A 26,372-nucleotide genomic window follows, 5' to 3' on the forward strand; every position below is an offset into this window, starting at 1 on the left:
CATGAGGAATTATGAACCAACTGTCAAAGCTCTTCTACTTAAAAGTGCATTTCATGTTTGAATAATGAAAACCTCAGTAGTCATGACAGCTTGCAAAATGTGGCTCTTCAACAATGAAGGAATTCTCAGGAATCCCCTGGTGGTCCAGTGGTGAGGACCCAGTGCTTTCACTGCCAGAGCCCTGGGTTCAATCCCTGGTCAGGAAACCAAAATCCTACAAGCCACAGAAAGCGTTTAAGCCAAAGGCAACTGAGTGAAGTTTATTACTCCAGGAATTTCTTTAAAGTAATTTTATTCCATGTTTAAGGAAAGGCAGTTTCTGACTGAAAAAACAGCTATGGCTGTTAGAGATGAACAATCTTAGTCATTTGTATTTTTTTCCCTAAAAAAGTATGAATCAACGAAAGCAATGATCTATTTTGTGTCTAGCAGGTAAACCACCCAAAATCAGCTTTAATCTTCTATGGCTAGTGGATGTGAGGGTTTATTTTATCTGATATAGTATATCACTCTCCTGCTAAGCCTTCTGTAATTTTAAGTGAAATATGTTTATGGTGTTTCTTTAAGAGCCTTTCTACTCAAAAAAGAAATCTCTTCATTACTTAACTGTCAAAAATAAGACCGCTCAGGACTGCGCAGGTGGCCTGCTCTTCACCTCACACGGCAGCCCCCGAGGCTGTGGCCACGTCCCTCCTTGGGCCTGGGGGCCTCCTCCCCCGCCACTGGGGTCTGGGGCAAATGTCTCGCCGGGCAGGGGTCCTCCCAGACCTCTCCCTGTGAGCCAGGCCCCTGCTGCTCAGCTCTCCCCACAGCTCCTTCACTGGTCACTTGTCTGTCACTGGAAGCGAAGACCCCGGAGCGGGGGACTCGCCCTGCGGCTCCTCTGGCCGGTCAGGCCCTGGCAGCAGCACTGGGGGTGACGGTGGTCCCCACATGTTCCCGTCTGCGTCTCACTTCCGTAGACGCTGTTCCACTGGACTTGTGCCAGAGAGCGACCGAAAACATGGGGTTTTTACTTTGATGACAGAAGTTTCTGTCACAAAACAGATAATAGGGAAATGGTAGTCATACCTGGTATATAGACTTTTCCAATGAATTCTTTCATTCCCCTGGACTTGTGCCAGGGAGCGACCGAAAAAAAGGGGTTTTTACTTTGATGTCAGAAATTTCTGTCACAAAACAGATAATAGGAAAATGGTAGTCATACCTGGTATATAGACTTTTCCAATGAATTCTTTCATTATAAAAACTGTATATCCGGACAATAGAAAACAGGTAGGCCAGAAACGTAACCCTGAACTTAACCCTCCACCCAGGTGTTGATCCTGTTAATATGTGGCTGTGTTTCTCACCAGTCTTCTTATATGCATTGTTTGGTTTCATTGTTTTTACTATATGCAGATTTAGAAGCTGCTCACCCCAGTTATGTCTTACGTAGTTTAAAGACATACTAGGAAAGGCACTGCCAAAGAATGCTCAAACCACCACATAATTGCACTCATCTCACACGCCAGCAAAGTAATGTTCAAAATTCTCCAAGCCAGGCTTCAATAGTACATGAATCGTGAACTTCTAGATGTTCAAGCTGGATTTAGAAAAGGCAGGGGAACCAGAGAGGAAATTGCCAACATCTGTTGGATCATTGAAAAAGCAAGAGAGTTCCAGAAAAGCATCTATTTCTGCTTTACTGACTATGCCAAAGCCTTTGACTGTGTGGATCACAATAAACTGTGGGAAATTCTGAAAGAGATGGGAATACCAGACCACCTGACCTGCCTCTTGAGAACTCTGTATGCAGGTCAAAAAGCAACAGTTAGAACTGGACATGGAACAACAGACTGGTTCCTAATCAGGAAACGAGTACATCAAGGCTGTATATTGTCATCCTTCTTATTTAACTTATATGCAGAGTACATCATGAGAAACGCTGGGTTGGATGAAGCACAAGCTGTAATTAAGATTGCCAGGAGAAATATCAATAACCTCAGATATGCAGATGACACCACCCTTGTGGCAGAAAGCAAAGAAGAACTAAAGAGCCTCTTGATGAAAGTGAAAGAGGAGAGTGAAAAAGTTGGCTTAAAACTCAACATTCAGAATAGTAAGATCATGGCATCCAGTCCCATCACTTCATGGCAAATAGATGGGGAAACAATGGAAATAACGACAGACTTTGTTTTGGGGGGCTCCAAAATCACTGCAAATGGTGACTGCAGCCATGAAATTAAAAGATGCTTGCTCCTTGGAAGAAAAGTTATGACCAACCTAGACAGCATATTAAAAAGCAGAGACATTACTTTGCCAACAAAGATCCATCTAGTCAAAGCTATAGTTTTTCCAGTAGTCATTGTATGGATGTGAGAGTTGGACCATAAAGAAAGCTGAGTGCCAAAGAATTGATGCTCTTGAATTGTGGTGTTGGAGAAGACTCTTGAGAGTCCCTTGGACTGCAAGGAGTTCCAACAAGTCCATCTTAAAGGAAATCAGTCCTGAATATTCATTGGAAGGACTGATGCTGAAACTCCAATACTTTGGCCACCTGATGCAAAAAACTGACTCATTAGAAAAGACCCTGATGCTGGGAGGGATTGAAGGCAGGAGGAGAAGGGGACAACAGAGGATGAGCTGGTTGGATGGCATCACCAACTAGATGGACATAAGCTTGAGTAAAATCTGAGAGTTGGTGATGAACAGGGAAGCCTGGCATGCTGCAGTCCATGGGGTTGCAAAGAGTTGGACATGACTGAGCGACTAAACTGAACTGAGGGATGTAGGATGTAGTAAGTAGTCCACAGTGTAAGTAACACCATCATCATTGGGACTTGCTGCTGGAGAAGGCTTTAACATTCTTTATGTTAACAGGAAACACTTGTACAGGCCAGCACCTAACTGGACCAGGTCTTCAGCCAGTCCTCAGAGAAGCAGGTTCTTTGAGACACAGACTCCATCTTTAACCACGTTGTTCAGCTATAGAGGCTTCTGCATCTGACTCCTCTTCTTTGAAGCTTCTATCACACAATGCACTAGAATTTCCTGCAATGAAGGATGTGTCCTGTAATTCTGTGTCGTCCTATGTGGCAGACACTAGCCATGGGTGGGTTTTGAGCACTGGCAATGTGGCTGGTGTGACTGCACAGTCGTTTTAGTTTTCTGAATTGTAATTCAGTGTAACTGACTAGTGACTATCAGGATGGGGCAGTCACCTGAACTCGGAGGTGTTTCATTCATCCTCCTTTACAACATCACCTTCTTACTGGGTGTCTATTACCTGCCAAGTACACTCACGGGTGCTGTTACCTCTGATGACTGCTGTTGGTGTTTGTTAATGAGTCTGTTCCAAGGGGCATAAAGAGAAGAAAGGCATCATTTGGGAGTTGACTTAGGCTGCGTGACTTGTGGCTTCCGCTCAGGGTACCAGATGAAATGAGGAGGTTGAGCCCTGCAAAACGGCCCTGCATATTCCCCTGTTACTAAACCGTACGATGATCCTAATTGGTATGATCCTAGTCGATCTGGTCTCTCCAGCTGTCAGCTGGGGAGTCCTAACAAGCTGCGATTTTGGATTTTCCTGTAAATGTAAGGCAGGCCCGTGCGCCCAGTGGGCCAAGCACATTTTACCAGGGTGGGTGGAGAATTGTGGCAGGTGGACAGCCGGGACGACACTGGAGGGTCAGATTCCAACACACAGCTTTCAATTCCCACCTGATTCTGTGCCCCAGATTCCCACGTAGAGACTCCTGTCTGTGAGACTCTTCATCCAGTGTTCTTCCCCATACACCAGCTTTGACTCTACTGCTTTTGGCACAAGAGGAGCCCTAAGTACGAACCAGGCCTTGTTCATAACCCCTGTGAAGACCTTTGAATCCCAGATAATGAAGCCCACTCGGAAGACACTCACTGGTTATTTACTCAGCTCCAGAATCTGGACTAAGAAATGAGAACACGGAAATAAAGTCCCATCAAAAGTTTGACTTCTTTACATTCAAATCACTTCTATATCACAAATTCACCTTCCCACACAAGAATGAATTGATGATGAAGACTTCACAGAATGTGAATGCCAATTTACCCCAGGGCACAGAAGAAATCTCAGATTTCCCTGCTTGTGTAAGTGCAGAAAGTGAAATGAGTGGGGAATCCACTCCTAATTCAGCATTTCCTCTTGTGCTTTGCTCTCTGGAACCCCCCTTGAATCTGATACCTTGGGGATCATCTCAGTGAACACCCGGCCCCTGCCCTCAGTGGTCTTTGGTCTGGTTCAAGAGACGATGGAAAAGAATGAGGCAAGTAATCAACCAATGTGTCTAACGGTTCCTTTTTTCTTTCTTTCTCCTTTGCAGGGCTTATCACTGACTACAGGGTAAGTGGGAGGTTTATCTTCCCAAGTCCGGGTCCGAGGTAATCTAACCTGTGAGTGCCGTGTGGGGGCCGTCACGGGCTGTCACTCCTGCTGCCTCCCGGTCCTATTGGAACTAGGGTCCAACAGAGGACACCTCCAGCTGGGTCCTAACTAGCACTCTGGCCAGGCAGTGGGCCTGACCACTGAGCAGCTGAGCACTGACAGCAGGTCTGAGGCTTGGAGGGAATGACGCCGCCCGGGCCCGTATTCCGCTGTGAGGCAGAGAACTCTCCCCGGATCAGGTGGCCCTCTGCTCCACGCTCAGGCTGCGTGCCAGGAGCCGCCGTTCCCGGGGCAGTGGGAGGACAAGGGTCAGCGGACAGAAGACGTGAGCAGATGGCAGCACTCGCTTCCAGCCTCCGTCCCCAGGCAGGAGCACGGCGCTGCTCTGGCCGCTGCTCTGAGCGAAACTGGGAGTAAGGTGGCTAACGGGAGCAGGCCTCTCCTCTCCGCCCTCACGTCTGGTCAGGGCTGGGGGAAGAGACGGTGCACAGGCTCTGCTCCCGGGGAAGCTGGCCCGGTCCTGCCTCAGGCCCCAGAGGGGAAGTGACAGCACTTTAGGGTGACACTGGAATGAACACAGTTAAATTGCGTGCATGTTTACCCTCATGCCACAGAAAGTAATTTTCCCTTGCTATTCTTTCCAGTGTTAGATTTCATTCACATTTCAGTTTCTCGGAGGCTGCCGGGGAGGAATAATTTTGGAGTGCAGCCTCCTGTAAGCAAGGGACCACTGCGCTAGTTAGTAAGTTAGTTAGTGTCTAGTTAGTTAGTTACTTAGTGGGGTGACAGTAGATTTTCCAAAAAGGCACATGAGGTTAATTTTTACTAAGATTCCCCAATAGCTTGCAAACGCCCAGCTACATAGAGGGCAGTGGGTGTCTGTCAGTGGGCATGACTGGGGCTCTCTGGCCTTGTGCATCACTAGCCCCTAGATGCCTGCTTTCTCCCTGATAAAACAGAGCTACTAACCCCTGTTCCCAGCGCGGTTAGGAAGATAAAGTGAGGTGGCCTGCGTACCCACACAGCGCAGGCCACCCTGCACCCCAACCCCCTGAGTGGCATTGTCCCACGCCCAGCAGGAAGTTCGTCTCTGGGCTCTGTGGGCAGCCAGCAGAGAACAAAGATGGAGACACAACCCCTGTGCCCCCCATCTCCTTCAGAAGCTCCAATAGGAAGTGACCGTGTAAAATCAGGATGCTTTCATCTTGATCTTCCCAAATGTCCCTGCACCGTCTCCCCTCTGTGTCCACTCCTGCTCGCTTTGGCACCTTGACAACCATTGGAGAGTGTCACAGCCGGGCAGCTGACAAATGCAGGAAAGCTCAGGAAGGCTCACGCGACGTCCCGCGTATTGATGGGTGTGTTTCCTGGTGACGGCATCTGGCAGGTTGCTCCATAGTGGCCTGCGGGGCAGGAAGAAAATGCATGTTGCTCTCGAGAATGGGCTTCACGGGGCATGTGCAGCAGAGGGTGTGGGTATCTGCTGCCCCCTGCTTGTTTCCTGTAGGCAGAGAAATCAGTGAACGTTCCCCTCCCACCCCTCCTGGGTTGTAAGCCCGAGGGGCAGGGCCACACCGCCCCCTGTCTGCTCACAATGGCATCTGAGCCCAACACTGGTCTGGTCCCTTGTGGCAGCCAGAAGGGTTGGTCTCCAGGGAGTTAACTGCCTTCAGGAGAAACAAGCCAGTCCTCGAGTCAAAAAGGAAGCCGGCCCTTGGCACAGTCCTCACGAGCTGCTGTCTTGTGTCTGATTTCAGCACTGGCAGCTGCCGCTGGGTCGGAGGTTCCGCTCTTTGAAGATGTGGTTTGTTTTCAGGATGTATGGAGTCAAGGGACTGCAGGCCTATATCCGCAAGGTGAGTCTGCTGTCATTATTTATCCAGGTGACATTAGGGAGGTCTTAGACCTGAGAAATGAAGTACGATGTTGTCAAGCAGGGCATAGGGAACTGAGCGACTAAGCGCAGCACAGAGTGAAAGCGGCTCAGTCCGGGCCGACTCTTTGTGACCCCAGGGGCTGCAGCCCGCCAGGCTCCTCTGTCCATGGGGTTCTCCAGGCAAGAATACTGGAGTGGGTTGCCATTTCCTTCTCCAATAGCAGTATGTGTGCCCTGCTTTTTTTTTTTTCTAACAGCTGAGGAAACAGGCCAAAGGAGACCCACTCACTTAGCTGGCTGTGGACAGCCTGCCAGTTTCCAGCCAGGCCTCCCGTCCTGGCGTCCTCAGCTGTGGCCCCACCCTGGTGGACAGAGGCCCTCAGATGGCCCGGGTGCGGGGCAGCCCTGCAGAGTCTCACTTTGGTGACAGTGCTGGGCAGCTGCGGGCAGGGCGATGGCTCCGGGCCCTTCCCTGTGACGGAGCATGTGGCAGCAGGCGGTGGCTTGGGGCCCCACGGCGCCACGCTCACCGGCACCCATCCAGCTTACGAGGCTGCTAGGGGGCTCTAAAGGGTCTGGAGCATCTCTGTGGGCAGAGAACTGGGAAAGGACATGTGAGCGGGCCCATGAGTTCTCCCTGTGGGGAGCCTGTGCTCAAAAGCTGAACGAGGATTCAGCTGCTCTGGGGAAGGAAGGCGAAGCACAAGCAGTTAATCTCACGAGGGTGATTCCAGCTGGAAGCTCCGGGAAGCTGGCGGTGATCATGTCGCTGCTTCCTGAAACGCGCTTCGTGATTCCCTGAGAGGGACCGACCCTGCCCTCCTAGGAGCCAGACACACCCCAGCAGCTGTCCATCTCCCCAGGATCCAGCATGAGGGGACCCCTGCCAGCAGCCTCTGGAGCCCTCTAGTGGCACCAGGTTCATCACTGCCTGGGGACCCCTCATTTAAACCGTGGTGTTTCTCATACACATGGAATCTAGAAAAATGGTACAGAGGAACCTATTTGCAGGGCGGGAATAGAGATACAGACAGAACGGTCAAGTGGACAGTGGGGAGAGGGGAGGGTGGGACGAACTGGGAGATCAGGGCTGACGTGTATGCAGCACCACGTGTGAACAGACAGTGAGGGGGAAGCCATTCTACAGCGCAGGGAGGTCAGCTCAGGGCTCTGTGCTGACCCGGGGGGTGGGGTGCAGGGTGGGGAGGGACGGGGGCTCCAGAGGGAGAGGGTACGTGTATACATATGGCTGATTCACTTTTATAGCAGAAACGAACACAACATTGTAAAGCAATTATATTCCCCCCCAAAATAAATGACATTTCTGTCCCAACACTTGGAGCAATGCAACCTCTGCTCAGATGCCCCCTGGACACCTGTCAGTGAGCCCCACACTGGATGCCGGGGTTCCGGATGAGCTCCGTGGGCGCTGAGACCTGGGCGAGCTGGTTCTCAGGTCACATACTGTGTGAATCAGCTCTTGGTCTCTGTAAACAACTCCATGTTTAGTATGGGCTGGATCAGAGAGAGGAGGCGGCCTGGGGCTGACGAGGGTCTCACTGTGGCGGCAGATGCTGTGGGATAACAAAGCCGCAGAGCGGGAGCTCTGGTGCTGGGCAACTGCGATAGAACCAGCCGCAGTCTCCTGGCCTGCAGAATGGGCATGATTATGGTGTTATTGGGCTTCCCAGGGGGCGCTAATGATACAGAATCCACCTGTCAATGCAGGAGATGCAAGAGATGCAGGTTGGTCCCCTGAGTCAGGAAGATCCCTTGGAGGAGGAAATGACAACCCACTCCAGCACTCCAGTGCTCTCGCCTGGAGAATCCCATGGACAGAGGAGCCTGGCGGGCTACGGTCCCTGGGTCACAGAGTGGGACTCGACTGAGTGACTGGGCAGGCCCCTACATCGTGGGCCAGCACCAGGACAGGATGGCGAAGCGCGCGGCTCCCCAGCTGGCGCCCAGGTCCCTCTTCAGCATGAGTGTGCTCAGCTCTGACCGGCTCTGCAGCCCCACGGACTGCAGCCCGCCAGGCCCCTCTGTCCACGGGGATTCTCCAGGCACGAACACTGGCGTGGGCTGCCATGCCCACCTCCAGGGATCGTCCCTCCCAGGGATCAAACCCACGTCTCTTACGTCTCCTGCATAGGTAGGCGTGTTCTTTACCACTAGCGCCACCTCTCTTCTGAAAAGTTTAAATCCCTCCTGACAACATTTAGCCTAAAATTCTAAAAGATTGGGTGTGATGAACACGGTCTTCTGAGCAGATGACAAGAGGTGTTTTTCTGAAGATGGTGGCCCCTTTCTCCTGGTAATGAGTTTCTCACCCTCTGTGGCGACAATGGGGCATGGGTGACATCAATGTTGGAAGAAAATGGCATGCTAATGAGTTACAGATGCATGGTTTCATACTGTTCTCTAGGCGGTGAAGTTGTGAATCAGGTCATGACAAGAGACTCAGACAAATGTCCCTTCCCTTTCCAGCATGTCCAGTTGTCCCATGCGTTTGAGGCATTGGTGCGCCAGGACACCCGCTTTGAAATCTGTGCAGAAGTCACTCTGGGGCTGGTCTGTTTCCGGCTAAAGGTATGTCTAAGTCAACTCCATTGTCTGCATTTTCTTGACTGGGAAGAAAGGAAGCTGTCATTCATTACATCCATCCATACATCGACTGAGCTCCCCAGAGACCTTGTGTGGCTCCCCACCAGTTTTCCAGTCTGCTGCTCCCACCTCCCCACCCTGACTGCCCACAACTCCCGCCCTTCTCCCTGGTACTCGGACTCCCTGCCCATGAGTACCTGGTGGGAGGATGCTGGCCATTTTCTCCATTGATCCAGCTGTAGCATTGGAATCCTTGAAGGACTGACCCATGCGTGGGCTCATGGGCCCAAGAATGGTCCCTGGACTGGCAGAGCATCACCCGGAGCCTGTGAGGAGCCAGGCTCAGCTCACTCGGGACCCGCTGACTCGCACCCCATATGCCCCCAGCTGCTGGTGGAACAGGGGTTCGAGGGGTGCTGCTCCCGGGGGCTCTGTCGTTCTGCTGCCTGAGGGTATCAGCCACCTTTGCTGAGAATCACAACCATGTTTTCCACAAACCCAAAGGGCACTGCTCACATAGGCCCTTATTAACCAGCCTCATGTGGAGGAAGCGAGTAGCTTAGCCCTAACACCTTGAACACTCTCTGGCTAGCTTTCCATTTGCAGAGCCAATCCTATCCACAGGCCTCCGTGTCCAAGTCCGCAAAGGGAGGCAGTAGAAGGCACGATGGAATCACCGATTGTCAAGGTGCTGCCCATCCAAACGTGGCCCTGGTCTTCCCCTTTCCTCCTCACACTGACTACACAGGCTTTCAGGGCTGGTGAGAACCACGCATAAAAACCTGGAGGCAAGAGAGCAGAGTCGTGACACAAGAGCTGGCAGGGAGATGTGAGGCTCACAGAGAGACACGTGAGCGCAGAGGGTAGAGCATCACACAGACACCTGAGCGCAGAGGGCAGAGCGTCACAGACACCTGAGGGCAGAGGGCAGGGCGTCACAGACACCTGAGCGCAGAGGGCAGAGCGTCACAGACACCTGAGGGCACACAGACACCTGAGCGCAGAGGGCAGAGCGTCACAGACACCTGAGCGCAGAGGGCAGAACGTCACAGACACCTGAGCGCAGAGGGCAGAGCATCACACAGACACCTGAGCGCAGAGGGCAGAGCGTCACAGACACCTGAGCGCAGAGGGCAGAGCGTCACAGACACCTGAGCGCAGAGGGCAGAGCATCACACAGGCACCTGAGCGCAGAGGGCAGAAAGTCACAGACACCTGAGCGCACAGGACAGAGCGTCACAGACACCTGAGCGCAGAGGGCAGAGCATCACACAGACACCTGAGCGCAGAGGGCAGAGTATCACACAGACACCTGAGCGCAGAGGGCAGAGCATCACACAGACACCTGAGCGCAGAGGGCAGAGCGTCACAGACACCTGAGCGCAGAGGGCAGAGCGTCACAGACACCTGAGCGCAGAGGGCAGAGCATCACACAGACACCTGAGCGCAGAGGGCAGAGCGTCACAGACACCTGAGCGCAGAGGGCAGAGCGTCACAAACACCTGAGCGCAGAGGGCAGAGCGTCACAGACACCTGAGCGCAGAGGGCAGAGCATCACACAGACACCTGAGCGCAGAAGGAAGAGTATCACACAGACACCTGAGCGCAGAGGGCAGAGCATCACACAGACACCTGAGCGCAGAGAGCATAGCGTCACAAACACCTGAGCGCAGAGGGCAGAGCGTCACAGACACCTGAGCGCAGAGGGCAGAGCATCACACAGACACCTGAGCGCAGAGGGCAGAGCATCACAGACACCTGAGCGCAGAGGGCAGAGCGTCACAGACACCTGAGCGCAGAGGGCAGAGCGTCACAGACACCTGAGGGCACACAGACACCTGAGCGCAGAGGGCAGAGCGTCACAGACACCTGAGCGCAGAGGGCAGAGCATCACACAGACACCTGAGCGCAGAGGGCAGAGCGTCACAGACACCTGAGCGCAGAGGGCAGAGCGTCACAGACACCTGAGCGCAGAGGGCAGAGCGTCACAGACACCTGAGGGCACACAGACACCTGAGCGCAGAGGGCAGAGCGTCACACAGACACCTGAGCGCAGAGGGCAGAGCGTCACAGACACCTGAGCGCAGAGGGCAGAGCGTCACAGACACCTGAGCGCAGAGGGCAGAGCATCACACAGACACCTGAGCGCAGAGGGCAGAGCATCACAGACACCTGAGCGCAGAGGGCAGAGCATCACAGACACCTTAGCGCAGAGGGCAGAGCATCACAGACACCTGAGCGCAGAGGGCAGAGCGTCACAGACACCTGAGCGCAGAGGGCAGAGCGTCACAGACACCTGAGGGCACACAGACACCTGAGCGCAGAGGGCAGAGCGTCACAGACACCTGAGCGCAGAGGGCAGAGCATCACACAGACACCTGAGCGCAGAGGGCAGAGCGTCACAGACACCTGAGCGCAGAGGGCAGAGCGTCACAGACACCTGAGCGCAGAGGGCAGAGCGTCACAGACACCCGAGCGCAGAGGGCAGAGCGTCACAGACACCTGAGCGCAGAGGGCAGAGCGTCACAGACACCTGAGCGCAGAGGGCAGAGCATCACACAGACACCTGAGCGCAGAGGGAAGAGTATCACACAGACACCTGAGCGCAGAGGGCAGAGCGTCACAAACACCTGAGCGCAGAGGGCAGAGCGTCACAGACACCTGAGCGCAGAGGGCAGAGCATCACAGACACCTGAGCGCAGAGGGCAGAGCATCACAGACACCTGAGCGCAGAGGGCAGAGCGTCACAGACACCTGAGCGCAGAGGGCAGAGCGTCACAGACACCTGAGCGCAGAGGGCAGAGAGTCACAGACACCTGAGCGCAGAGGGCAGAGCGTCACAGACACCCGAGCGCAGAGGGCAGAGCATCACACAGACACCTGAGCGCAGAGGGAAGAGTATCACACAGACACCTGAGCGCAGAGGGAAGAGTATCACACAGACACCTGAGCGCAGAGGGCAGAGTATCACACAGACACCTGAGCACAGAGGGCAGAGTATCACACAGACACCTGAGCGCAGAGGGCAGAGCGTCACAGACACCTGAGCGCAGAGGGCAGAGCGTCACAGACACCTGAGCGCAGAGGGCAGAAAGTCACAGACACCTGAGCGCAGAGGGCAGAGCGTCACAGACACCTGAGCCCAGAGGGCAGAGCATCACACAGACACCTGAGCGCAGAGGGAAGACTATCACACAGACACCTGAGCGCAGAGGGCAGAGCGTCACAGACACCTGAGCGCAGAGGGCAGAGCGTCACAGACACCTGAGGGCACACAGACAACTGAGCGCAGAGGGCAGAGCGTCACAGTCACCTGAGCGCAGAGGGCAGAGCATCACACAGACACCTGAGCGCAGAGGGCAGAGCATCACACAGACACCTGAGCGCAGAGGGCAGAGCGTCACACAGACACCTGAGCGCAGAGGGCAGAGCGTCACAGACACGTGAGCGCAGAGGGCAGAGCATCACACAGACACCTGAGCGCAGAGGGCAGAGCATCACACAGACACCTGAGCGCAGAGGGCAGAGCGTCACACAGACACCTGAGCGCAGAGGGCAGAGGGTCACAGACACCTGAGCGCAGAGCGCAGAGCGTCACAGACACCTGAGCGCAGAGGGCAGAGCATCACACAGACACCTGAGCACAGAGGGCAGAGTATCACACAGACACCTGAGTGCAGAGGGCAGAGCGTCACAGACACCTGAGCGCAGAGGGCAGAGCGTCACAGACACCCGAGCGCAGAGGGCAGAGCATCACACAGGCACCTGAGCGCAGAGGGCAGAGCATCACACAGACACCTGAGCGCAGAGGGCAGAGCGTCACAGACACCTGAGCGCAGAGGGCAGAGCGTCACAGACACCTGAGCGCAGAGGGCAGAGCGTCACAGACACCTGAGCGCAGAGGGCAGAGCGTCACAGACACCTGAGCGCAGAGGGCAGAGCATCACACAGACACCTGAGCGCAGAGGGAAGACTATCACACAGACACCTGAGCGCAGAGGGCAGAGCGTCACAGACACCTGAGCGCAGAGGGCAGAGCGTCACAGACACCTGAGCGCAGAGGGCAGAGCGTCACAGACACCCGAGCGCAGAGGGCAGAGCGTCACAGACACCTGAGCGCAGAGGGCAGTGGTCATCTCTGGCGCCAGGAGCAGGGCCCCGCAGGGTGAGCGGTGGGCGTGCTTCAGTCTGTGCTGGTGCTGGCAGCCAATAGATGTGATGTTTTTGCCATCAATCAGTTGTTTTGTTTTTACCTCCGATTTTCTTGATGGATTTTAGTTGTTTTAAATTTTAGCAGTTTTATTGAGATGTAATCCACATACCATATACTATGTCCATATAAACTATACATTTCAGTGATGCCTAGCCTTTCCCCGGGGTTGCACGGCTATCCCCACAATCTAGCTTGAGAACATCTTCATTCTCCCTCAAGGAAGCCCCAGCCCCACCCCTGGGGCCATGGATCTCCTTTCTGTCTGTGTGGACCTGTCTGCTCCAGACATTCATGTTAATGAGACCATCACTGTGCTACCTTCTGTGACTGGCTTCTTTCAATGAGCATCACGTTGTCAAAGTCAAGACTTTTATTTTCTCCTCCCTGTTTACTTGGGCAAACCTACCCGCATGTCCCTTCCTGCCCTGGGTGCCCAGGGGCTTCTCAGAAAGCAAAACGTTTCTTCTGTGAAACTTGTTACTTCTGTTCCATGAATCCAGTTTCTCCTTGAGGAGGCAAGTTGTCCAGGCATTATCGCTCGTTTCCTGCCTCCATATCTGCTATCTTGTTATGTTCTCCTTTGCCCTGTTGCCGTCTGCTCTGGAGGTCAAGTCTGCTGTTGCTACCGTTGTTACACCTCAGGCTGTTTTCTGTCTTTGCCTCTGTTTAGTAGAAAACATATCTTGTCCGATCCATTTGAAAATGGTGAGCAAAGTTTTCCAGAGTTGCTTGCTTTTATTTCCTGCCTATGGCACTTTCAGGCATTTGCTCTTCCATTAAGTCTTCCTGGTGAAGTTCCATCCTTTCAAACCATCATTTCCACCTCCTCACCCTCATCCTGTAGCGGAACCTGCTCTAACTGGATCTGATGCAGCAGCAGTTTCTTGGTGGCCTTGGGCCCATACACCATCCACGGGCCACTGGTCAGAGCCTCACGCCAGTCGGCGACCTGCAGACTGCACAGACGTGAGAGGCCCGGGTCCTGCCTCCGGCCGACCAGGACATTTCTCTTCCCACTGTCCTTCCTGCTCCCAAGATGGACAGAGAAGAGTACAGTCTACTGCGGGTCATGAGACCCAGGACGCTGGCCCCATGTCCAGGCCCTTCTACATCAGGCATGAGGCGTTTGGGGGTGGAGTCCCTGCCTGAGGACAGAACCAAGACAGAGGCGGGCGAGGACGAGAAGGGTAACCGGCCTGAGCAGACGGGAGGGCACGGCTCCCAGTCTGTGTGACGCACGCCCTCCACCTGGGCCTCTCGGTGTGGGGCCCCCGGCCTCCCCGTCCAAGGCTGGCGGGCTGCGCCCCTCCAGAGCAGGGCCACTGATGGGCCTCTGGTCCACAGTTCGAGGACAGTTCTCCAAGAGTCCAGCCAGAAGCTGCCTATTACGCTCCATTTTCTACACAGCAATCGCCTACATAGGAAGGCGTTCTATTCCGAGGAGGCATTCCTTAAGTTTAGTCTGTTTGCAGGCTTAGTGAAATTAGCCTAGGTACCCAACTAACACAATCGGTATAGAGTACTGTAATAGGTTTGTAATACTTTTCACACAAATATTACATTAAAAAATAAACAAAAATAGAGAAAGCATTTTTGATCATCTAGTACAGTACCTCGAATAGCACAGTAGGACCAGGCATAGCATCACTGCTTTTATGCTCGCTTCCAGACTTCCTGGGCACGAAATAAAGATACCTCCCTACTGCGCTCTGATCCCCCGGAGAAGGGAATGGCTACCCACTCCAGTACTCTGGCCTGGAGAACTCCCTGGGCTGTAGAGTCCACGGGGTCGCAGAGAGTCGGACACGAGTGAGCGGCTTTCACTTCACTCGCCCACTGCACTCTACCCGCGACTGTGCAGTAAACGACCCAAGGGCACAGCTTGCAGAGAATGCAGGCACACGACCCGCCGGACACGCTGACGTGACCGCACGTGTGAACGCACACTCTCACCTTTGAAATTTCACAACTTCAAGGCTCCTACGCAGGAGACTTACTGTATTGTGAGATTTCTTCTGTATGTTTCCATTCACTGGTGCCATTACACAGTTCTGCTGTTTAAGCTCATCAACTTAGAGGTAAGACGTCTCGGAACCTTCATTTTTTCTTTGTAAGCCTGGGTCATCTTTTGACAGAACACTGGAACATGAGCAAATTGTTGTACAGGGGAGGCAGCCCTCATTCAGGCCCACGTAACGATTACTTAGTTGAATTTTTTATGACTGCAAATGAAAGGCCTGTGGTGGGGCGGTTCTCCCGCTGACCGGGGACTGCATCACCCAACACCTACCTCGCGTCGTGATACATGTTTGAGCCTCCAAAGATCTGAGTGCTGCCTTTCTCAACCTGCAGGGTTCCAACAAACTGAACGAAGCTCTCCTGGAAAGCATAAACAGTGCCAAAAAAATCCACTTGGTTCCTTGCTCCCTGAGAGACCAGTTCGTGCTGCGTTTTGCCATCTGCTCACGCACGGTGGAGTTGGCCCATGTGCAGCGGGCCTGGGAGCACATCCAGGAGATGGCGACCAAGGTGTTAAGGGCACCGGGGGAGGGAAAGGCAGGTAAGCCACCCTGTGGGGAGAAGTCCCTCCACCCTAAAAGAGGGAGATAGAGCCAGCCCTGTCTGGTCCGGAGAAGTAGGAACATACCACATAGGGAGTCTTTAGAAACTTCCACAGATTTCTTTGTACTCTTTTATTTGACACTATCAGTCATACATCTCTGTAATATCCCCTCAGCTTTCTCCAGTGTTACCCCCAGCTTACAGTTATAGCAACTTACAAACTAGCAAATGGTAGATAAATGAAAATGAGTGAAAACACTCAAAAAGGAATTTGACATGACTGCTGATTTGCTGTCGGGAAGGACCACGTTCATGTTGATTTAGAGAAAGAAAATGTTAAACTATTGCACATCAGTTATAGAAACCCTGAAGACAGTGGGCAGGTGGCTTGTAAGAAAAGCATCTCACAAACACAGCACTGAAACAAGTTGGAATGATGTCTGTTGAACTGCAAGGGTCTTCAGAGCCTTCGCATTAGGTTATTTTATGAATGTCATTCCATTGGAGTTTTCCCACCACCTTGATTTCTTTCTTCTTCCTTTTGCCCCACTTGGGGGAGGTGGGTGGTAGGAGCTTCAGTTTTTTTTTCTTTTTTTATATTAAACAAATAAGAGATTTATATCTCTCTAGAAAGAGTTTAAAGAAAGGCAATCAAGGGGCAACAGTGGGGCTTTAAGAATCATCAGGATCCTAGGATCCTTCCTTCTTGCTTCCCTGCTATTTTTAGCACCAACATAGAACACCTGTCTCATGGCCCAAAATGGTTGTTCATACTCCAGCCATTGCATCCTCATTCCAACTTTTCTTTCTTTCTTTTTCTGCTTTGTGCCCATCTGTCATCACCCACGGGGGATGCAGAACCTAAATGTGTGACGGAATTAGTTTTCTGAGTGCATACAACTTGATCTTCTGGGCTCTTAATTTTAACTTTGAGTACCTGAGATATTATTACTATAGTGCAGTGGTCCTCAGCCTCTAGGATCTAATGCCTGATGATCTGAGGTGGAGCTAATATAATAATTATACAAATAAGGTGGACAATAAATGAAACACAGTTGAATCATCCTGAAACCATCCCCCCACAAATGGTTCATGGAAAAATTATCCTTGACAAAACCAGTCCCCAGTGCTGAAAAGGTTGGGGACTGCTGTGTAGTCCTCAAAAAATTGGAAGTTAAATATTGCATTGAATTTACGTGAGAGGTCCATCCCAGGCTTCTGGTCCATGAGGTCAGAGGCACGCCTCTTTCAGGGCATGTCCTGAAATATCAGGTCCTTTTCCTGGCTCAGCAAACCCCTTTCCTAAAGGTCTGCTGCGCATAAGCTGAGGGATCACCCTTCAGGGAGCAACACCCCAGTTAGAGCTTAAACATCTTGGGAAGGTGTTGGAAAGAGGCCTATAGTTCCAGATTATTCCACTGCTCCACAATAAGCATCTCTGTGTGTGGTGGGTGTGTGTGTGGGGGGGGGGGGGATAAGATAAATTCAAAACAAAACCACACAGGCAAACACTCTAGAGTAACATTTCTGCGACTCTATGTTTGTGTATCTTATCATGTCTTAACTCCCCTATGCCTGGAACAACACAGGAGACTGTAGCTCAGAAAACTCATCTGAAACAAAGGCAGGTCTCTGACAGAAGTAACAATTACTCTGGAGTAATTATGCATGTGTGCATGCTACATCGTTTCAGTCGTGTCTGTTTGTGACCTCATGGACTGTAGCCACCAGGCTCCTCTGTCCATGGGGATTCTCCAGGCAAGAATGCTGGAGTGGGTTCCCATGCCCTCCTCCAGGGGATCTTTCCTCCAGAGATTGAACCCAGGTCTCATGTCTCTTGCATAGGCAGGAGTCTTTACCACTAGCACCACCTGGGAAGCCCATGTGGAGTCATTATTTGTTGTTCAGTCACTAAATCATGTCCAGCTCTGTGACCCCCTGGACTGCGGCACACCAGGCTTCTCTGTCCTTCACTATACTTGCCACCAATTCCAAAGGTAACAAAAAGGAAAATTTTTTAAAATGGAGGATACAATAGTAAATCACAATGCATATATGTTTTAGTCAGATTAGTTAGAGTGATGAAAATCTTAATACTTTGGTTTTACTTGTGCTTATGTTAATGTGCTCAGTTGGTCTGACTTTTTTGTGATCCCCATGGACTGCAGTGCATCATGTTCCTCTGTCCATGGGATTCTCCAGGCAAGAATACTGGAGTGGGTTGCCATGCCCTCCTCCAGGGGATCTTCGCAACCCAGGGATCAACCCCCTGTCTCCTGCATTGGCAGGCAGATTCTTTACCACTGAGTCACAGAGGAAGCCCCTTGTGCTTATGTAAATTATAACAAATGCAATGGTCACAGTTCTGTAGGAAAGAAGGAACTATCCCTGTTTTACATAAGGTAGGAAATAGGGCCAAGATTCTAGTTGACATTAATAACATGTGTCATAGAGAAGGGGCTTCCCAGGTGACTCAGTGGTAAAAAATCCGCCTGTCAGTGCAGGACACACAGGAGACTTGGGTTCAATCCCTGGGTTGGGAAGATCCCTGGAGAAGGAAATGGCAACCCACTCCAGTATTCTTGCCTGGGAAATCCAATGGACAGAGAAACCTGGTGGGCTACAGTTCATGGGGTTGCAAAAGAGTCAGACATAACTTTGCAACAAAACAACAACAATCATAGAGAAGCCAGATTGGCAATAAAAGCTCATTTCTTCCAGTTCAAACTCTTTTCTATTTCACAGATGGAAAAGTATATTCCTTCTCTGTGTTCCAAGGAGGAGTATACAAAATTCTGACTTTCACATTTTTAAAATATAGCCATATGTTCCTGTTCTTTTTTTTCCCCTGTAGAGATCAAAAATTGAAATTATCTGAAGACTGGGATGAGAGGAAACTATGTATCAGCCCAGCTCCTCGGAACCCAGCCTATATGTGGCACGTGCTTCTTCTCCAATTCAGTTCAGGGCTCTTTGTGACCCCATGAATTGCAGCACGCCAGGCTTCACTGTCCATCACCAACTCCCAGAGTTTACTCAAACTCATGTCCATCAAGCTGGTGATGCCATCCAACCATCTCATCCTCTGTCATCCCCTATTCCTCCCGCCTCCAATCTTTCCCCAGAGTTATCCAGAAAGAATCCCATGATTGCACCTTTTCAGCCACTCATCAATGAAGAAATAGTATTTGCTACAAGTTAATCTCAGTGAATATAGCTTTTCTTCATTATTTGGCTATGACTTCTGTTGATTAAAAAATCATATGTTTCTATGCCTTTGAAGTTGTCAGTGGGGGTAAAGCCTTATTGAAATATCGTCCAGGGCGATCTATGATTATGGGATTTATTCCTGTGGTATTTAAATTGTTCTGTCATGTGGCTTAATGCTCAATAAACAATGTGAAGTGTTATGAGTATTGTGTCTGGTGAGCATCCTGTTCTGTACCATTGAAAATCGATTGGTATAATGTGGACTTATCCTTTCCAAACAGCTAAAGATATGATGTTCCTGGGTATTTTTAAATGACATTCAGTCAACAAGCATTTAGGTAGTGCCTAGTATATATCTGATGGGCTTCCCTGGTAGTGTTGGTGGTAAAGAACCTGCCTGCCAATGCAGGAGATGCAGGAGACACTGGAGACGCAGGTTTGATCCCCTGGGTCGGAAAGATTCCCTGGAGGAGGGCATGGCAACCCACTCCAGTATTCTTGCCTGGAGAATCCCCTGGACAGAGGAGCCTGGCAGGCTATGGTCCGTAGGGTCTCAAAGAGTCGGGCGTGACTACAGGAACTGAGCACATATGCATGCAGTATGTGTCAGTCACTTCTAGATGTAAGAGCAACATGTGAGTTTTATCTGGAAATGACTTCAACTTCTAAAGAAATATCAGTAAGTTTAGAATCAAGACACAGCCAGAGACCAAATTCTGCTGGTGTGGGAGAAAGACTTCTGGGGCCTTGGTCTCCTCATCTGATTAGTCCACCTGCCCTGTGGTATCATGACCAATAGACACCTGAAGATTCTCTTTATACATAAGTATCAGGATGATGCAGTTTTTGTCCAAATAACTGATCTTTATTTGAAACTATTTTTGTTCTTAGAAACACATATATTTTGATTCCAAGACTAGTTTTTATTCTTTGGAGGCTACAGAATTGTCAAAAACACTCTCAGAATGGGACCTTGAATTATTATTAGGGCTATTTGAATTTTAAAGATGTCTGTGATCTACGTGCATGTAATTGAATTATCTGTTTTTTTGAAATCTGGAAGTACGTCAGATGCCATGTGGTCCCTATCTCATTTGGTCAGGTCATTTGTTTTCTGCCCATCAGTGGACAGACCTGGCCTCCATCACAGCATGGGGATGGGCCACTGGGACCCACTGGTACCATGATATTAGGAGCTGCAGAGGGTGGTGATCTGTGCTCAGATCACAGTGTGGAGGCCAAGGTGCCTGCCTTGTACAGTGAGGTTGTCTGCCCCCGAGTGTGCTCTGGAGTTAAGATTGCTGCAGGGCCCCCTACGTGGGGCCTGAGTCACCCACGCAGCCGCAGCCCTCAGCCTTTGGGAGCGGTCCCACCCAGCCGATCCACAAATGCGCTTTGGAAAGATGACTCAGATTTGTGTTTGAGGCAGGAGGCAGGGCAGCAGGTGACAGCAGAGATGCTGCTGGGTGACATCGACAGAGAGGGAGCAGGAAGCTGGTGGATGAAGGAAGAGGTCCCCACTGACCGGGGATCTCTGTATCGGGGAATCTCAGACCTCAGCTGGAGTGTAGACCCAGGAGAGACTGCAGCTTGCCCACTTCTGGCTCATTTCTAGCTAACTCGTGGCAGTTCCCCCCACCCCTGACCTCTCTAGGCATCTCCAGAGCTCAGTGATCAAACCCCAAATTACCCAGCCTAGGGACAGAAGGACATACTTCCTCCCAGTTTATTTAACACACATCCACATGGCATGTTCTCTATGTTGTAAATATTTTAATATTAACTTATTTAATACTTATTTTAAAGTGATCCACTATTATTCCCATTTTACAGATGAGAAAGTGGTCTGGTGACTTTTCTGCATGAGGTCTGGAATACGGACCACTCACACTCTTAGCCATTCAATTCCAAGTGTGCTGTCTCTTCCCCAGATAAGGCATTTCTCAAGATAACTGGCAGTGAGGAGCTTTCAGTCCCTTCTGGGAAGAGCCCATCTTCGCCTCCCAGGGTAGAGTCCTGGACCCTGACTCTAGCCAGACAATCCCCAAACAGCCCAGTGTGGGGAAGTTTCTGAAGGTCTGCACTGTGCAACCTAACCCATCTGCGCAGGATCTTCATAACCAACCCAGAGTCAGGATGCAGCGCACAGATCACCGCTGGCCCTGGGACCAGCTAGCATCTCCCGATAACAGGCACCTCCAGTTAGCACTGAGAAAATCCCAGATCCATCTGGACACACCTAACATCTTGATGCCAAGAAATCTGTTTTTTCTTATAACACTGCTGACCACAAATGAAGAAAGGGTTTTCCTCCTGGCACCAAAAACATGGAGTGTTTTCCACCTGTCTGACAGCCCCTGCCTGGAGTTAGCATCCAACCCCACATGTAAAGGGCTCAGTCCCTCAAATACCCTCACCTCACTACCAGCCCTGGGCCCCCTGTCCTCCTGCCTGACCTGCTATATATTGGGGTTCCCATCACTCTCATGTCAAGATTCACTATTGGCCAGAACAGTTTACAGAACTCAGGAAGTTACTTTTTTGCATCTACAAGTTTAACATGAAGGATACAACTCAGGAACAACCAGATAGAAGAGAGACATAGGGTGGGCAGGGGGAGGGAGTGGGGGGTCTTCCACCCCCACCCCCACTCCCTCAAGGGCTTGGCTCTCCAAGCAGCCTGATGTGCTCAGTCAGCTGGTCAGTTCAGCTGCTCAGTCCTGTCTGACTCCTTGCGACCCCACAGACTGCAGCACGCCAGGCTTCCCTGCCCATCTCCAACTCCCAGAGCATGCTCAAACTCATGTCCATCGAGTCAGTGATGCCATCACCAATCTGAAAGTGCTCAAAATCCTATTGATTAGTTTTCATGGAGATTCCAGGACATCACTGGTGGATTAAATCACTGGCCATTGTGATTAACCCAAGTCTCCAGTCCCCCTCCTCCATTGGAGGTGGGGATGGGGTGGTGCTGAATATTTCCACCCTCTCACTATGGTGACCCCCTCCATCTTCACTCTGTCTATGCACCTGCCAAGAGTAGCCTCCCTAGAACAAAAGAGATTCCTGTCACCCACAGAATCCAGAGGATTTAGGAGCTCTGTCAGGAGCCAGGGACGTAGACCTAATACATAACTCTTATTATATCAGACCTAAGATACCTTCTGGAATCATATACCTACTCCCTAAAATGCAGAAACGTAGACCTAATACATAACTCTTATTATATCAGATCTAAAATACCTTCTGGAATAATATACCTCCTCCCTAAAATGCAGAAAGCAGCCAAATTTCCTGACAACAGAGAATCTCATTCGCGCTGACTCCATGCCTGATGCAGGAGGAATTTGTAGAAATGCCAAGAAAAGAAGCAAGAATATTATTCAGCTCTATAAAAGAATGAAATAATGACATTAGCAACAACATAAATGGACCTAAAAGTGATCATACTAAGTGAAGTAAGTCAGAAAGAGAAAGACAAGTGTCATATGATATCACTTACATGTGGAATTCAAAAAGATGATACAGGTGAACTTATTTACAAACAGAAACAGATTCAGACACAGAAAACAAACTTATGGTTAACAAATGGGAAAGGAAGGGAGAGGGATAAACTGGGAGTTTGGGATTAAAATATACACACTACCACATATAAAACAGATAAACATAAGGCCTATTATACAGCCTGTGTGTGCGTGCTCAGTAGCTCATTTGTGTCTGACTCTTCGTGACCCCATGGACTGTAGCCCACCAGGCTGCTCTGTCCATGGAATTCTCCAGGCAAGAACACTAGAGTGGGAAGCCATTCGTTTCTCCAGGTGATCTTCCCAACCCAGGGATCAAACCCAGGTCTCCCGCATTGCGGGCAGATTCTTTAGCACTGTGACATCTGGGAAGCCCATTAAAACAGGGGACCGTAATAATCTATATGGGAAAAGAACCTGGAAAAGAATATATATATCAGAATCATTTTGATGTTATCTGGAACTAACACAAGATTGTAAATCAACTGTCTGTGTGCTCGTGCTGTTGCGTCTGACTCTTTGCAGCCCTTTGGACAGTAGCTTGTCAGGCTCCTCTGTCCATGGAATTTTCTAAGCGTGAGTACCGGAGTGGGTTGCTTCAATAGAAGATAAAAATTAAATTAAAAAATAATAAATTGAAAACAAAGAAGAGGTGGGCTGATTATCCCAAGGGAAACAGAAGGAGGAAGACCCCAGAAGAAGCAGGTTCCAACCATCCATTGACTTCACACCTATGCCCCTTAACCTGAGAGTCCAGGTTAGCAACAAACACTGCTGGTCTTTTATTCAGAAGGCCTGTATTTGAGGAAAGGAATGGAGCTTGCCTAATGGCTTTCTGATCTAAGGATTGTTTCATTGCTTTTCTCGATCATGGAAATCTCCAAATATATAAGAACATGTTTTGCTTTTTTTTAAACTGTGTTTGAAATCGATCCTTATTTCTTCAGTATTCGTGTGTCACCTGCCATCACCTACACTTGTCATAAGTAGTAGAAAAAATAAGAAAGTTCTGTGAGAGTAAGATGCTTGTATGAATTGGATAAATTTGGAACTATCATTTTGGAGAAAGTTGAGTGTGATTCCACAGGTAGAGATGCAAAATGCATGGTTGAGGAAAGAAGAAAGGAGGAAGAAAAAGAGCAATGGGTTCATATAGAGAAGACCCATGACATATGCAGAAGACTATACATATACATCCCACATACAGAAGACTCCAAAAATGTCCAGAATGTTGAAGTCAAATCCAGACCCTGCCATTGGTAAGAGATGGTGATATCTCTGTAACCAAGCAGGACGCTATGAGGCCTTCCCAGAGTAGACCCCCACACACGTCTTCTGCCGGCCTTTTGTCTGTAGAAAACTTTAGTCTAAGAGTAAATTTATTCAGAGAAGTGAAAACATATAGAAAGGAAAACAGTCAAGCAAGACAAAATGATAATAGGTTAGCCAATAAACAAAGTCAAGGACTTTGGTTCCTCCTCAAGGACTATAGCTAATACTCTGAGCCATGTCCTTTGAGCTCTTCTGCAGAGGCTGAGACCCCCAGCAGGTGAGGGAAGTTAACTGTGTGCTGCTCAGAAGCACATGGAACCCGGACCAGAAGGAGCCAGAAGGCTGACGACGCGACCCCTAGCCACCTCACCACCAGCCCACCAGCCCACCAGAAGAACGCCCACACATTGGTCATGCCCTGTGCTTGAACACTGTGCAACTCCTCATCACCCCGTCCAGGGCAGGACACGTAATTTTAAGGGCATTAGCCTCCCATGGCCCCCTCTGCCTGGCAAAACAATAAAGCTATTCTTTTCTGCTTCACCCAAAACTCTGTCTCCGCATTTCTATTCAGCACGGTTGAACAGTGGACAAGTTTCAGCGATATCCCCAGGCATTTGAGAGGAGCCAAGTCACATGAGGAGTGTTACAATGGAAGAATATTTTATTGGGAAAGACACAGAGAGGCCTTACTTGGTAACTGTCTTCAAATGTTACCCTCACTCTGACATGAAGAGTCTTTGTGCCTCAAAGAGCAAGGGACACAGAGGGAGAGTTATTTTCAACGTGAAAAGTCAACTTGGCAGCAATTTCTTATCAGCGATTTCTCACAGGGCAGTAAATTCTCCACCTCGGTGGGTGCTGGCTGGAGACAGGAAAATCAACAGCTGAGAAAAGGTGGGGGAAACACCTCCAAGAGACTGAAAACTACAGTACATGGCCTTTAATCTCTCTTCTGTGTCTGAGATTCCAACAGTCTATGAAAATAAGAGAATCCAGCTAAATTACAAAGTAGAAACACCACCAACAGCATGGGTTATTTTTTTCTGTGAGCAGCTCTAATCTGTGCAACCCATGTCCAGCAAAGACTTGCCCATAACCATGCCTAGCACTTGGGCACTGTGCTCTGGGGGTCAGCTCTGGCCTCGATGCCCTTCAGAGGTCAGCTCCATTTACCCGCCACAGTCCTTGGAGGTAGATCATGAGTACTGGAGCCAGGATCTGAACTCTGCCTCCACCACTTAGCACCAGCCCCTCTGGCATAGGAATACCGTGTGTTAGCTTCCTAGGGCTGCTTAAAAGAGAAGAAATTGACTCTCTCGGAGTTCTGGAGGCCAGGATCCAGAGGTGGAGAGGTCAGGCAGGCCACGCTCCCTCCAAAGCCTCCGGGGAGGAGCCTTCCTTGTCCGTCCCAGCCCCTGGCAGTCCAGGGGTTCTCTGGCTTGCGGCTTCACACCTCATACTTCTGCCCCATCTTCAGGTGGTTGTCGTCTCTCTGTCTCTCTTCTTCTCTATAGAAGCATCGGTTACACTGGATCTCAATCCTGTATGACCTCAGGTTAACTCAATTACATCTGCAAAGACCTTATTTCCAAATAAGGTGACATTCACAGATACTGGATGTATGTTTTTTTTTGGGGGGGGGGATACAATTCAACTCACAACATATGGTATTAAACTGGAAGTGCCAGAGGTATGGACTCATGTTGGCAGTAGATTCAGGAGGAAAACAATAGAAGTGGGTCATTCCCTTCCTGCTCTGTCTACTCATTTCAGGGGCGGCCCATCTCCCTACTCACCAGCTCCATTCATGATGCTGATGCCAGGGAGCCTGTCAGAGCCTTCCCGGATCATCCAGTGAGCTAGGGCAAACCTGTTACTGAAATTGCACATCTCATTCACCCCAGGTCCACACAGCCTTTACTCCTCTGACAGGGGCAGGGACCCATCCCCTCCATCCCCGATTTTCACTCTGCCTTCTTCCTTAATGCCAAGTTAAGGAGGTGAAAGGTGGGAAATTGGTCAGGGTCCAGCCACAATCAGGAATCCCACCCAAAAGGAATTGACTCTTGTTCCATTTGCTTCCATATCCCTTGCACCGCATCCATTTCCCTGGACCTACAAACCCACCACTTTTAACATTAAAGTGACTCTCCTGGCAGACGAAGATGCACATTATTTGAGGCCATATTTTCCCTCTGCTTAAAAACAAATGAGATTACTGAAGTGTGCGTTGGCATTTGTTGGAGATCATGCTTATAATATTCATGAATATGGAAATGAGAGGCCAGCTCCCAGAATCCCTCACACCAAGAACTTGCATTCTGTTCACTGTAAGTGAAAACTTCTTCCCTTCTGGGTTTAAAATTTTTTACTAAGCAGAAAACAACAACAACAAAAAATAGCATATGGTCTCAGAAGGAAAGTGGAAGACCTGCCTAGCTCAAGCACTACACTCTTACAAATTATGCTAAAGTATTAGGACGGTATTCTAAAATACCCCATTTGTGACAGAAAAGGTCTTGCTATAGATTAGGGCTTGAATCCCCCAAATATCATTAATAACACTAGTAGTAGCATTAAATATAACACAGCATCACAACTGCTGAATGTCTGCAACGTGCCAGCTTCTGCTTTGATAATTTAAGTATTAGAGCTCCTATTAACCATAGCTCTTATAATAGTATCTTGGGTTAGAGATGCTTATTC

General features: G+C 50.1%; 1 protein-coding gene across 4 annotated transcripts in view; it reads left to right on the top strand.

Annotated features, from left to right (window-relative positions):
* DDC (dopa decarboxylase) overlaps positions 1-18,929 on the top strand; it is an 88,653-nt gene extending 69,724 nt beyond the window's left edge. For all 4 annotated transcript variants that reach the window (XM_061164824.1, XM_061164825.1, XM_061164826.1 and 1 more), the window contains 5 exons: positions 4,341-4,360; positions 6,160-6,258; positions 8,766-8,867; positions 15,448-15,655; positions 18,512-18,929. In XM_061164824.1, the coding sequence (XP_061020807.1) occupies positions 4,341-4,360; positions 6,160-6,258; positions 8,766-8,867; positions 15,448-15,655; positions 18,512-18,525 (443 nt within the window). In that variant the 3' untranslated portion in view covers positions 18,526-18,929. The remainder of the gene's footprint in view (positions 1-4,340; positions 4,361-6,159; positions 6,259-8,765; positions 8,868-15,447; positions 15,656-18,511) is intronic.
* The last annotated feature ends 7,443 nt before the right edge of the window (positions 18,930-26,372 follow it).

The sequence above is a fragment of the Dama dama genome, chromosome 18, assembly GCF_033118175.1.
Source record: "Dama dama isolate Ldn47 chromosome 18, ASM3311817v1, whole genome shotgun sequence".
NCBI classification, from domain to species: domain Eukaryota; kingdom Metazoa; phylum Chordata; class Mammalia; order Artiodactyla; family Cervidae; genus Dama; species Dama dama.